The sequence below is a fragment of the Rhopilema esculentum genome, chromosome 21 (genome assembly GCF_057945365.1).
Source record: "Rhopilema esculentum isolate cy_ngs chromosome 21, ASM5794536v1, whole genome shotgun sequence".
In the NCBI taxonomy this organism is placed as follows: Eukaryota; Metazoa; Cnidaria; class Scyphozoa; order Rhizostomeae; family Rhizostomatidae; genus Rhopilema; species Rhopilema esculentum.
The window spans coordinates 4,770,835-4,785,658 of record NC_142835.1 but is presented as its reverse complement, the minus strand read 5'-3'; the positions used below and the strand labels follow the sequence as shown (position 1 = coordinate 4,785,658).

At 35.4% G+C, this 14,824-nt stretch overlaps 1 protein-coding gene across 1 annotated transcript in view; it reads left to right on the top strand.

Moving 5' to 3' along the window:
* Positions 1-14,824, top strand: part of LOC148957593 (FERM, ARHGEF and pleckstrin domain-containing protein 1-like) — a 33,096-nt gene continuing 18,272 nt past the window's right edge. Inside the window, exons 1-16 of the mRNA XM_089115106.1 lie at positions 1-483; positions 2,242-2,346; positions 4,623-4,665; positions 5,286-5,361; positions 6,937-6,981; positions 7,457-7,509; positions 8,107-8,180; positions 9,064-9,110; positions 9,701-9,788; positions 10,101-10,189; positions 10,842-10,902; positions 11,128-11,222; positions 11,536-11,604; positions 12,421-12,489; positions 13,177-13,511; positions 14,440-14,823. Of these exons, the coding sequence (XP_088971232.1) occupies positions 376-483; positions 2,242-2,346; positions 4,623-4,665; positions 5,286-5,361; positions 6,937-6,981; positions 7,457-7,509; positions 8,107-8,180; positions 9,064-9,110; positions 9,701-9,788; positions 10,101-10,189; positions 10,842-10,902; positions 11,128-11,222; positions 11,536-11,604; positions 12,421-12,489; positions 13,177-13,511; positions 14,440-14,823 (1,741 nt within the window). The 5' untranslated portion in view covers positions 1-375. The remainder of the gene's footprint in view (positions 484-2,241; positions 2,347-4,622; positions 4,666-5,285; positions 5,362-6,936; positions 6,982-7,456; positions 7,510-8,106; positions 8,181-9,063; positions 9,111-9,700; positions 9,789-10,100; positions 10,190-10,841; positions 10,903-11,127; positions 11,223-11,535; positions 11,605-12,420; positions 12,490-13,176; positions 13,512-14,439; position 14,824) is intronic.

The window sequence follows — 14,824 nt, the reverse complement described above, 5'->3', positions numbered from 1 at the left end:
TCTAAAAGTGTGTAATTTATCAAAATTATACGTGTGTTTTTAAACTGAATTTTTCAAGGGAACATTGCCACTGCTTTACATTCAACGGACCTTCAAGTGAACAAGAAAATCAGAAACAACTACAGGACATCAAATTCTGTACATAGTCGAATGAATTGAATTGTCTCAGTTCAGTGTTACATGAAGTAACTATGGAATGCAGTTTGGCTTGCCTTGATGATTTGATTTTGACAGACAAACGCACGAAGTTGCAATTATAGCCTTTTCACTTAACAATTCGTTAAATTTGCATGGAATGTAAACAAAAGGCTCTTCGCACGTGAGTTTTTTGGAAAGCATTTGTTTCTTTAACTGCCGAACAGCGACATTGCTAGTATGGCAGAGGAGGTGAGCTCAATCGGAAACGAAAAAGCAACGAAGCCGGGGAAAGGCCGAATTCAAGTGTCTTTGTTGGATGATACTGTGCTGGCCTTTGATGTTGAGGTTCGTTACTGTTTATAGTGACATTTAAAGCTATTTCTTTCGAATCTTTAATAAGTATTCTTGCCAGTGCGAGTGCAATTCATTACAATACATTTTATTTTATTTTGTGGGCTACCTTGCATCAAAGTTTTTTTCTAAAATATTTTACTTCTTGAACAGTTTATTGCAAAGATGGTGACCTTAAGGTTTTCCCTACATACAAATTGCTGTTGATGTGTAAATGCGCTGTTTCTTTTCCCTTCATCTTGTCTTCTGACAAGTTCCCACAACCAACCATGCACCAAGGGGTGGCAAACAAATCATATCCTCCCAACCATTCCTTGCTAATTTTACCCTCCTAAACATTCTTCACTCCTAGTTGGGTTTATTTTGGGTCGTGGTACCTTGTTTAGAAGCGATGATATGAACCGCTTATCGGCTGGGTCATTTTTATATCTATCCAAATCAGGGCACATTGTTCATTTATTCAGTGATCCACTTAAACAAATGTTCTCCCCAACCGCTTTGTGTTTTCGTATGAGAACAGGCTTTCGAAATCTTCATTCAAACAAAAAGCAATCTGATAAGAATTTTGGAGCCTCTTGTTCTCCTGGTTTTTCTGATCCGATGATACCATATACAATACCAGAATTAAAACATTTGAAGATATCTTCTGTTTATAGAAATTGAAGTCGGCTCCAAAACTGATTTAACGTGCAGTAAATTTGAGTATAGCTAGAACAACTAGACTTTTTTTAAATCCAGGGAAGCTTCCAGAAAATCGAATCTATTTATTCACTTATGAGAATTTGCATTCAACCTATCAAATCAAAAGATTCAAGATTCCTAACTTTGACATAATTTGACCATTGATAGCCCACACTGACAACAAAAGCACTATGATTATGTGGCCTTTGATTTCTCAATGGCTAGATAAATACAATGCCTTAACCCCTTCAAACATGTAATGACATCATATGCCTTCCTGTTACTTGTTTGTGCTATTGTTTGTCTATAGGATACCCTTGCCAATTTTTTATTTATCATTGGACTGTGGTTAATTCAAATTAACCACAAATGATGACTTGTATGCAATCAAACTATGTTTGTCACACTCTTTCTGTTGGTTCCTAAAAATGTGGTGTCTGTCTATTCTCAAACCCTTTGGCTGATGCTTCATTTTCAACTACTTCTAGGTTGTCTTTCAAAGTAGTCCACTGTCGGTTGACCCCTTTTCCAGCGAAAAGGGAAAAATTCCCCTTTGTATTTTTTAATGCAGATTGGTTTCTGGGGAGACTGAAGCACAAGTAACATATGACATACTTATTGAATTCCATGAAAAAGTCTGACCTTTAAAGAAGGATTTCTTAGTCATTGTTGCTTGATAAGCCTGCTGGATGGGCAGCTACTTGCAATCAACTACAAGGCCTAAAAGTTCATGATTTTGATCAATCCTAGACCTAGACAAGATTGGTTTTTGTTTTTTTGTTTACATTAGCTAGCTTTAAAGCCTGTTTACGGAATAACTTTCTGTATGAAAAATAAAGTTTTTTCTATTTCTTTGGCTTCCCATTTTAACCAACTACCATAGTTTTTATTATTTTACAATATTATTATTTGAATGCAATCAAACTTACAATATTACAATTCCTTACAATATTATTTTATTTGAAATCATTACATGTTCAAAGTTTCCCAATGAGTAATTGTTCAAAAATTACGTTTTATTATTATCTGTTACGTTATTGATTATTCTAAATTCAAATTTTGTTCTTCTAGTCTAAAGCAAAGGGTGAACAGCTGTATCAGAAAGTGAATGGCCACCTTAAAGTAGAAGAATCCGATTATTTTGGCCTACAGTATTATGACTCTGAAGGAAACCTGGTAAGGAATCCTGTCTTTTTCTTGGTTTGCATTGAAAACCTAACTGGAAAGTTTGTCAACAGATCATTGATTATTGCTGATACTGTCTATAAACATTGTTGGCTAATTCATTAACAAGACATTAACCCTGGTATTTTGTCAGCTGATAATTCAACAATGATGCATAGACATCAATGCAGTTTTCACATTTGAATAACTCTTTTCTGCAGCAGGTTCTACAAAAGATATAAACAAAGAACTTTGCTTTGTGTAAACAAAATCCTTAAATGAAAATATTTCTTGCATGCAGTCAGCCTGTTGCAACTAACTGTGATATTACTTGCTGAGTGCCTCAACTCTGCATATGTTTTTTGATGTTTTTAAGATAATCTTTTGAGTCTTCTGTTATAATCTCATGCATCATTGAACAGGGATAAAATGCTTATTTTTGGCTAAATCTAAGCCAGTACCAAAACCATAACAAAGCCCTTGTATCCAATGATTTTATTATTTGCATGCAGCATTAATCTGACATATTTTTCTTTTTTGCTGAAAATTTAATGAGTTTGGATTATTTCCCACTTCACCCCATGGAAACAGGGCCTCGTGTTGTTGTTTGTACTACAAAAATGAATAATTTCTGAAGTAAGACTTAATTTTCACTGTTGTGAAATCAGGAAAAGGAGATTGAATTAAGACTTAGCTGAGCTGAAAATTGTGGTCTAGATTTGAGAGTAATTGAAATTAAAATCAACTGCAGAGTAGTTAATGCTTTTGATGCTTTGGTGCTTCATATTGTTGTCTATATAGTGCATCAGAAAGCTCCAATTCATTTCTTACCCTTAATGGGGCTGGGTCATGTAACCATGAACAAACATTTTGTGTCGGGCAGTCTGGGTGTAAGTCTTCTTAGAGATGACCACAAGTTTGCTTTCACAAGGTAGGGCATTATAATCTTTGTTCTTCTCTTTTGGACAGTCTCTTAAACAATTGACCCATTGGCTCATTCAGCAATTTTTGCTGTTTGTGAACCTGGGCTTTCACAGAAAGATGTCTCTTTGGCCAAACAGCCCATTACAACATTCACCTCTCGTGTTCCCGTTGCAGTTTGTGGACTGATTCTCCCACCAAATCACATTCAGTTGCTGTGATGGATCCACGCTATCCATCTATTTTAACACAACAACATTGTCCCACCGCCTTACACATTACCCTGCCCCTTTAATTTCTTTTATGCTGATAGAAATTTGATTATCAAAATGGGAAATGACCAGTCTCCACAGTTATTTTGTGTCATAAATGCCTACATTCTTAATTTGGCAATGGTAGAATTGTTGAAGGCAGCTGCATGATTTCATCTTTCAAGTCCAAATTGTGGTACAAACTTTGAAGTTCAATGCATAACTGCTAGCAAGGAAGGTTGCCACAAAAAGCTCTCTTTGTTTAGGGCTAACATTTAGATATATGACATTAAAGATTTGCTTTAAATGTTCAACCATTCTTACTAAGAATTGAAAGGCCTATATCCTCTGTTCATTGTTGAGAGTGAAGCAGCACCATTTTGTCAGAGGCTTACCAGTTTTGCCTCAAAATTATATGGCATCAAATCTAAATGCAATTAGTCTGAAAATGAATTAATGTTATCAGCGACAAAATGTCTGATTTGTTATAAATTCAATTAAACTATTATTTTACAACTTGGTATTTCATTGGTGATATGTTAGTTAGTTACTTTAACATCCTGTTAACCTCTTAGAGCACAAAAAACTGAGACAGACTTTTGATTAGGTCCTTTTTTTCAATGGCTAATAAGGAGATGAAATTTTAAAACTATTTTGTCTTATGTTTCCCCCGCAGATGAATTCCCATATAAACATTTGTTTGAAAAAGTGAATATAGTGTTTTCAATTGAAGGTAACCACGCCAGCCTGACTTTTATCTGTTTTGGGATTTAGGCTGTTTTGTTTCCGCCCAATTTATAATTTACCACAAATTATCCACAACAATAATGGGTTTATAGAAAACTTCTTTATCCTTATTTCATTCAACTTTTGTCACTAGTATCCTGTGGTTTCTTATCATTTATTCTTTTTGGCTTGCTTTTTGATCTTTTCCGCTATCCTATTGAACTACAGGTCTTCATTAAATTTCTTTAATTCTTTGCTGTATGTTTCATATATTCTTGGCTTATTTGTCATTTTTTCAGTTGATGGCTCACTCGGCTATTCATAAATCTTTTTGCTCAATTGATTGCATAAATTGTCATTATTAAACTGATCAATCCTTGTTACTTTTAGTGCTGGCTAGATCCACAAAAAGCCATAAACAAACAAGTGAAAGGTGATTTGGATTCCTTGTCTTAGTATATTTAATAAATGGTTGTGTTGAAAGATAATTATCTTTTTATTATTTTATATAACTTTATAAATTGTTTTCCTAAAGTCAAATTGCCAACCTCCTCCTGTGTGGATACAATGAAATCACTTTTTAAAACCCTGTTCAGTCCCTGTTCATGTCCCTGTTCAGCACCCAATTATAAAAGATGTAATTTTAGTAAATACCTCTTCCATCTTACTTTTTTTAATCATATTTGCACTCCTCACTCTAAAGAAAAATGTATTTGTATAAGGCCATAATGAGATATTTCCTTTTTGTTTTAGAATAGTTCTCTTATTGGTCAATTTTGTTTCCTGTCGTATTATATTTTCATTGCATTTTGCTTTTCTACTGAAGTTTTGCCAATGCGGGTTAAACTTGAATTGAGGAGCACACAACATGCCTATGATTAAATAGATATTGAGCCAACCATTGTTTAATCATTGTTGTTATTCTAACTGGTCAGTTGATCATGATGCATTTTTGTTGGGCTTAGTGATGTTGATTGCTGCAGATTCAAAAGCTTGATTCGTTTGGCCATTGGTTACGTTCTTTGCTCCTCTATAAAATCACTTTTTTTGTAGAGCCCTCAAAAGTGACATTCAAATTTCGTGTTATGTTTTACACCCCAGACCCAAATGCATTACAAGAATACACCAGGTTGGTTGGTTTCATAGTTTATATGCCAATTTTTAAACAATATTCCCCATCAGAAACTTGCTCCTTCTTCTCTCTTCCTCTCCTTCTTCATTTTATTTATTTTTTCTTCTTCTCCATCCTTCCTATTTTCACCATTCGTATCCTCCTATCCCCTCCTCTCCCCTCCTCTTCCTTTTCTTCTTCTACTACTTCTTTATTTTCTTTCTTCTTCTTTATCCTTCTTTCACTTATCCTTCTTTCCCTCCGTTCCTCTTTTCTTCTTTTTCTCCTTCTGCTTCTTTGCTTTCCTTCTTCTTCTTTATCCTTCTTTCCCTTCTTCTTAGTACTCTTCCTTTACTTCTTCTTCTTCCTATTCTTGTTTTAATTTTACTCATTCCTTTCTTGCTGACTTCTTTATTTGTCAAGGAGCCAGCCAATTGCTGAAGTGCATTGACTGTCTGTCGTTCTCATCCAAGGTCTCCAGGTCCTTTTAGGTCAGGGGTGTCCAACCAAATTTTTGTGTTGGGCCTCAGACAAAACCTTGCGTTGCAGGTAGGCCAGATGGATTATTACGTAATATATTGGCAAATTTTATAGTGAAAGGTAAATGGGTTACATGAAAAACTATATGAATCACATATAGTTACATAGATTACATAAATTACAAAAATTACATAATCAGTTGTAAAAAATAATAATCAATGCAAGTTATAACATTTACTTTGTGCAGAAAGTTCATTCATATCACCCATTAAAAAAGAAGTTGACGTCATCATTTAAATGTTCATCTGTAAGCTTTGAATTTGCTTGTTTATTTTCATAAGAGATAATGTCTGCTTTCAGACCAAATAGGTTTGCATAATAATGAGAAAGTACGACAAATAACAATATATGATAATTTTGGCAGGAATGGCACTCCATAGACATAGCGCAGGGTTCAAAATATTAAAAAGCTATTGCTCAAGGGCCACGAAATATGCCCTAGCAGGCCACAGTGAGACATCTCTGTTTTAGATCAGGTCCTTCTTCATTTGTCCACCGACGTACAGTGCCTGCCAAAAGTCTGTAAACATCAAAAGCTTTTTGTCAATTTTTGTCATGCATATTAGCAGCTTCCCCCTCCCCTTTCAAGCGATGTTGGATTATTTTCTATAGAAATGAACGCAGCCAATAATTTTTAAACTAGAGTAGCTGTGGTGTATTCCTGAAAATTTTAGGGAGGAAAGGGGGCATCTTAACTATTTTTTGTAGGCTTGAACAAAAATTGATCTAGAATTGACTGAAACTGCTCAAGTGTTCCAAGTATGTTAGCAAGCATTAGATTCTCCCAAATAGCAAGTATTTCCTTTAACGTCCATCAGTGTTTTTAGCATTTGTTCATTACTAATCAATGTGTAATTGAATTAAGTTTTGTTTTTCAATCTGTTTAAAGTTTCTGCCAATATTTAGTGTCTCTTTGTGAATAACAATATTGAGGTATTGTGGAAGAGTGTACTGTCAAGCTACTGTCAATGTCCTTTATTACCAGATAATTGCGTTAGATATTGATTTTACCGGTTAATGGACATGCTATCATTTACTATTTCAAAATTGTAGATATCTTTTCACCTTGCAAATTCGACGTGATCTACTTGATGGAAGGTAAGAATTGCTCATCTTGAGGCTGGTACTTCAAAATGTTCACGCTGTGACTGGATTTCTCCAAGACTCAATTTCTGATTTTAACTAGAAACGTGAAGGACATTCAATGCACATATTGTATAAATCGAGTATATTTGAATAGGAAGACAGATGTTTTAATGCAGTATTTGTGTGTTTGAATATCTATTCGAGACACAATAATGTTTGACATTTTATGGCTAAGCTGCAAGTCGTTCAAAACACCGTTTTAACGATTACGTTGATATTTTTACCTAAAACCCGTTCAAGGAAAAAATTATCTCCTTTTTCCTTTTGGAATAAGGTTTTTTTGTAAAAATGAAATTTTTAAAGTCCTGAGTTTAAATTTCACCGCAGCTGGGATAAGCTGGGCTAGGATTTTTCAGGCCTATTTTGTTTCAAAAAATTCCTCTAGGGTTTTTCACTTCTTTTACAATTAAGCTGCTCTTTTTCTAAGGCTTCACTGTAGTGCGGATACGGGATCTTTACTCGCCTCATACATTGTTCAAGGTATTTGCCCAATTTACTTCTAATTTCCACCATTTAATTTAATCTGTTTTAAATGCTTTTTAAGGTTGCTGTTGTGATGCCGGGATTCTCGTGTCTAAAGATTTTTTTCAAAAAAAACTGAAACTTTTCTCACTCAATAGAGGACAGGTCGTTAATAATTCTCACCAAACGTATCTGGCACTTTTAACGAATACCAAAACACCAAACGGATTGGGGTGCTGCTCGTCCATGTCCCCCTCAAATGTATCTGCCTATGTTTATTTAGAAGGTACCAAGGGTCATGTATGCATAGCTTTGCCAGAAAGAAAGCGACAAGACCGCTCACAATTTGTGATTTTTGTATTTGGAGTTGGTGTGAAAGGGAGATCTAGCTTTTGTTCTTTTGGTTTCAATCCAATTTCTTATAAAATCTGTGTTTATCAGTTGTTACTTCAATGCCGAAGGGTATATTGATCGATAGCTCTAGATTTTTTAGTTACCCCGAGAATGAAAGTAAAATTGCGGTTTCTTCATCTTTAATACCTTATATATAATTTAAAGCTTGAACTTTTAATCGAATGATAATTTCCTCTCTTTGCATGTCTGTTTTTATTACAGGAGAACTTGGTGACTTTGAACCCACAGTTCATCAAGATGGTTATCTTTCTGGTTTTCAGTTCGTCCCAAATCAGGTTTGATTTTATGCTGTTATTCAATTGATTGGATCAAGATCTATCTTATTTCATAAGCAATCTTTCATTAATTGACATAAGCACAGTTTTTCGGAGTTTGTTTTCCATATGGTTTTTGAAACCATTTTTAAATGTATTAATGGGATTTTGAATAGTCTGTTTTCTTTCAATGTCATCCAACTCGATTATTTATTTTACCTTAAAAACATTGAAAGATGGAATATGGTTGAATTTACGAACTCTTGTTTGAACTCATTTCTGTTTGTAGCGTTTCTCATCGGTATCCGAACTTAAGGTTATTTCTAGTGGAATGTCGTCAACCTATCTTGCACGTTATTTGCTTCAAAGATTAATTTAAAGAGATGTCAGAATGTTAGTCCCGCTTCAACCCCTACACAAACCTCTATTTTTCAGCAATTTCTTCCTTAAGGTCAGCTTAGAAGTTTGAGAGAATTGAATAGATCTTTATTTCTGTAGATTATATTCTAGACTATAATCTTTTTTTAGTATATAAACTTTCAATGTCTATTGACTTTTGAAACCTCCTGGTTAAAAATTTTCTTACAAAGATTATCACCCGGTAGGTGGGTGCTTTGAGCAGGCCCGTCGCGAGCTGAACAGAGGCTAGATTTCCCCATGCTTCGAGCTGAGAGGGCCCCCAGCTATGTTCCTAACAACAACAACAACAACAACAACAATTAATCATAATTTTTCATGATGGCTTTGAGATATTTTTCCTGATTTGTAATGAGTTTCTCATTTGTTCTGTCAGCTCTCTAGCAATTTTAGATCTTTGTGTACGAGAAAATCAGCTTATTTGAAGAAGCTGACAGTTCAGATTTTTTATATGTAATTTACTAACAGTTTTAATATATTTTTGTAGAGCCCCGACATCGAAGACAAGATTATTGAATACCACATGACGCACAGGTATGTTCAATGCGAACGTCACTTTATGACACATCCACTGTTCATGAAAGCGTTGAAATTCTGTATAAACAGCCAAAGAATATAATATTTTGCTATCAGAGAAGTCGAAAAATGTAGCCTAGTATGCAACAAGGGAATATTTCGATGCAAGAAGCACAAAGTGTTTGAATGGATAATTCATTAATAGCTGAGAATGATCTTCACATATATTTATCTCTTTCAGCTCGGTCCTCATTAGCGACCAAAACTCAAGAGACTTGACGCAAAGATTATTCAAAACCTTCTAATGCATGTGCATTTGTTGTAATTTCCCCATTAAGGACATTCAAAATAAAAGAGCAAGTGATTTAGCAAGATATGCTAAGCCTTATGCCTAAGCCTTATGCTTGTGTCTAGACTGTCCCTAAAAGCACATAAGTTATTCGCTTGCGTTTGTGCTTGTTCTTATGGCGCTAGTGAGGACCAAGCATATCAAGTGTTTCATTACGGTGGAATTATATGTTCTTATTTACTTATTTCAATTATTAATTATCAGGTGATTAATTTGATAGTTTAATTAATTGTTTATGCTTTTATCTGTTATCATTCAGGGGGAAAAGTCCAGCTGAGGCTGATCGCAATATGCTGGATGTGGCAAGGAATTTAGAGATGTATGGAATAACTTTGTACCCTGCTAAGGTACTTTTTAGAATTTTTGCTTTTAATTTTTCATTCGATGCGATAAATATTGTTACAGTGGTTGGTTATGTTGCAATGAATTTATAAAATGTCAGGTGAGGCTGCAGCTATTTTTTTCAAAACGGGTTGTAAGCGAAACCTCTTGTTTTTAGATGGCTTTTTCAAAGTCCTACCATTCGTTTCCCACGGCTTGGAATTCAGTTTTGATTTCCTCTTCTCAAAAAGCAGGCAGATCCATCACATGTCTACCTGTAAGATGTATTAGACGATACCGTTGCCCATCTTTTCGTTAATAGCAACTTTTATTTGCAGGACAGGGATGATGTAGATCTCAGCCTTTCTGTCTTCCACATGGGCATTTTGGTTTTTCAAAATCAATCAAGAATCAATATGTTTTCCTGGTAAGTATAGCTTTTGATGTTTTGAAGAAATGTGTTTGCAAAAGTTTATTAATTAGAACTTAGTTGAATATTTGCTAGATAATTAATTGGTTAGATAACTATGTTAATGACTATTGTCATGGGAAAATGAGGCACAGAAGAGCTGCAATTTCTCAGCATTATTTATGCACATTGTTAGTAGTTGTATTCAAGTTTCAAAGCACCGTTGTTCTCAAAGTTACTATTCATTGAACAGCTGCAAGTTGCCTGACGAAGATATTTTATATATTACCATTTCTTGGTGGTACTAATATTAAGAATGGCTTTGAAAAAAGAAGCATTTTGAAGCATACTTAAGCTTTTCATTTGACACTCTTCAGAGTATAAAGCGCCAGAACATAGATCGAAAACTTCAAGCTAGGAAATTATTAATTTTTATATATATACGAATGGAAATTTCTATGCTTATCATTATGCTAATTTGCTAGATATAGGTCACTAGTCTCAGCTATTAAGATGATCTTCTCCATTAGATGATAAATAATTTATTTGATAAATGCTTTTACTGTATTCGATATATATTTTCAGATTTTTTTTTTTATTTGAGTTCTGCCTTCTTGAAACTGAAGTTTGATATCGCCATTTTTTGAAATGAATTTTTTTTTCAATGAAGGGCAAAAATTCGAAAACTTTCTTTCAAGAAAAAGAAGTTTGTCATTAAACTTCATCCAGGGGTGAGTAACATTGATCCGTGTAGTCGCCACTTTTACTTAAAAGCGTAAAGCTCATCATCACAGGATGTTTTCAATTGTGTACGTCAACGATACTGTATTTGTCATCAAAATAACCCAGCGTTTTTTTTTTCTAAATAACCCAGCGTAACCATAACCCAGAGTTGTTACCCAAAGAAGAAAATTTTAAAAATTTTTTGCTAAAAGGTTCACATTTAACTTTTGCAGGTTTACACGGCCGACGTAGTTGTATTTCTAATGCAAAGTAGAGATGCCTGCAAGGGATTCTGGAAAATCTGCATTGCACATCATGTGTTTTTCAGGTTGGTTCTATTTTCAGCTTTGATTGCACCAAAATTGACACTTATTGACAAACTATTTTGGTCCCATAATCTCGATAAATCTTCTTATAAATTTATCTCGTCTATTCATTTGCCATGGGAACATCAATGTTTGCCTGATAGATTTTTCCTGTAAAAGATCTTTTGATAAAAAGCAAAGCGCGCCATTTTAATGTCACTTTTGCTGTTTGACAACATAAAGCCCTTGTTGGTTTTTGGGAAGTTGTGACTCATATCGGTCGACATACTGCAGTGTCCTCTCTCCAATAATATATTTACCTTATTCTCTTTACAGACAGAAAAAGGCCACCCAGAAACATCGTAAATCATCAGTTTTGTCACGTGGCTCAAAGTACAGATACAGGTTCGTTCATGGTTATGTAAATCGTCTCTAGATGACACACAAGAATTTGTCGTGTATTTTCCGCAAATATAACTTATTCTGTTTCCCCTTGCATTCATTTTCTCTTGTTGGTTCTCTTATCGTGTCCTTCCCCTTTTTAATGTCACACCTTCAACGGGTACTGTTTTCTTGCACTTACGGATGTGAGTATGCACATAATGAGAAGTGCTGTTAACCGGTCTGTTGCAGAGTGTTCAGTGCTTTTTAGACGGAGTTGTAAACAATCAGTGTGTAGATCAGAACAGAGCCACGTTGCAACTCTGAAGTCTCACATTTAATGTGATAAAAACAGGAATGCTTGATGATCCCTTCATCCTGAAACTTCTAGTAGCAACCTAGAGCAGCCATTTGTACAGGGGCGGACATTTGGTCAAATATTGGGGGGGGGGGGCGGCAAGACTATTGTTTTATGAAGATGACGTCACATTTTCCATTGTTTCAGAAGAAAAGACTATTGTCATCCAATGTATTGGGAGCGACCCCCTCGCCCCCAGGTGTCCGCCACTGCCTTCGTAGTCACAAACATTGCATAATTTTTTTAAAAGAACTTTACTAATGTGATGTTTGTATTCAGTTTCTGTAAATAGCATCTGTTTTTCACCTTTCTGTAAATAACACCCACCTTTAACTTATCATTGAGATCATGTTTCTAACGGTAAGTTTACAGAACTGTTGATGTGAAAACGCAAATTACAATTGCTAGTCTTTTTTTTACCACTCTTCTATGCATTGTATACATGTACACTGCAAATCTGATAAATTCTTTTTCATTTTCAGTGGTAGAACGCAAAAACAGTTAGTGGAAGAATCTCGCGATACTTTCCGACCCACGGCTGAGCTTGAGAGGTAAACGCATTTCCTTGTAATTTCCAAAATAAGATAAATTTTTCTATTGTTATGTTTCTTTTTTGCTATTCATTGATTTCATTGCTGGTAAAGGTAGATGAGATATGGGGCCACCGTCCTATTCAAAGAAAGATGGTGATAAGACTGAAGAGAGAGCCTTGATTATTCGTTTCCTTTCACTAAACATGCAAAAATGTGAACTTGCTAATTTCACCCAACCAACTTCCATTCAGCTTCCGTGTTGCCACGCGTGATTTCGCGGGTTGCCCCTTTAACCGTACCGTTCATACGTAGCAAGGTTCTTAATTTCCATCATTGGCTAGTTTCCATAGAAGTTAAGTTCTTACAAGTATAAGTTGAACTGCCAGACACACTCTCTTAAAAATTACCTAGTAACATTTGTTCTCACGTTTTCGGTATGTAATATGACCCAGTGAGCAATCTCCGACGCCTAGAAATACGGCGTTTTACCTGTAGGAAGGGGTGTTAAATAGCACACGGAACAACCTTCCTGCCTCTCTTAAAGTGGATCACCACGATGCTTATCTAGCAAAGTTTGTAGACTTTTTGCCTTTGTTGCTTATTTGCTTGTTTTTCATAGCAATTTGATTCTGGAGAAGTTGTCAAAGCATTGTTTGATCATTCTTTTGCATTCTATTACCAGTTTTTGTTTTTTATCGTCTTTAGAAACCGCACTTCAAGGATTCATCGTGGAAGCGAGGCTCAGACTCCAATCGGCAGTGTCAACAGCAACGAATTAACGATTTTACCAACAACCTCGCCACAGTCATACACATCATTCAAATTGGACAATTCTCCCCCAAAACACAACCAGAGCTCTTCAAGTTTCAAAAACTCTACCGATGCTTCAGAAGATGAAGGCAGCTTCGTTGTTGGATCGCGTAAATCATCTCAGCAATGGGATAACTCTCATGATGCTGTCGAAACTCTGGCAGGCGCAGTTCATCTCGAATACGATGCTATTAGGATACCGCAACAAGATACAAAAGAGGACGAGCAAGGTAACTTCATTCGAAGCATTTCCCAGTTTTCGTTAATGATTTTCTCTGAAGCAAAGACAGATTTTTGCATTGGTGAATACCAAAATAACGAAAAGGAAGATGGCTTTGAAAAAAGCAAACATTTGAATAAATTAAAGCTTTTTGCCTGGCACTCTTCAGAGTTTCAAACGTCAGAACATAGATCGAAAACTCTACGCTAGGAAATATATATACCCAGTTGTGGGTCGAAGGAGGCCAATCAGAAACGTTCATCAGTTTTAATAAGACGACGTTACATTTCCCCATTGTTTTAGAACAAAAGACCATTGTCCTCAAAATTATTGGGGGCGACCACCCTCCCCTCACCCGACCGCTCTCATGCAAAGCCATTTTCAAGTTTTGTACCACCAAAAGGTTTTTTTGCATATTTCAAGAAAAGGAAGATGTTTGAGAATGGAGACTTTTCCAAACAAAGACAGACATGATGTTTCCAAATTCTTTATATTGTGATTGATTAATCATTGCTGACTGATTTGTCAATTTTGTGGATTCTTTCTTTCTGGAGTTTTAGTATCTTGCTGTGTTTATTCTGCTTTTGTTTTTATCTGGGACCCAAAATATTTTTCAATGACCAATAGTCCCGTGGTCCGATACTTTTTCCACCCCTGGCCCTTAAATATGCCGACCGGCACTGTTTGAAAACGAAGTTCTAAAAACCGTGACTTCTAGAGGTGATTAATTTGCAGGCTATGTGTGTTAAATCTTTTAAAAAAGTTTTAAGTCCCTGTAGATGAAATATCTTGATATGAAACAACGACTTCAAAATGACGAACTTCTCCACATTTTGCAGCTGCAATATTTCAATCTTGGTTCATCAGGATTTTGCTGCAAGTAAAATGCTTGTTTTAATCCTTCATATGTTGTTATATCATATTTGCATTTTTTCCAGAAGTTCTAGCTCAAAATAGTGATAAAGCAGAAATTGATGCAGAGGAACCAAAAGATGAAAGAAGAATCCGATCGGATAGCGATACAGAAATTGGACGACAAGTCCAATCGATCTACAGCCAGATAGAGAAAGAGACGAGCTGGCAGTATCATTTAACACCAACTGACATAGACGATGGCGAAATTGTCGATACACATCTTGAAAATGACATTAATGAGCTTGTTAACGGAGAGATTGATCAGGTGGATGGCGACACAAACCATATAGACCTTGATCTGGGTTTCGGAGGGAAGCACCAAATGACTAATGGCGATCTGAATGCAAATGAAGTTGAAGGAATCACACTCGAGACTGAAGATGTTTTGCTTCAAAGTAAAATGAAAGG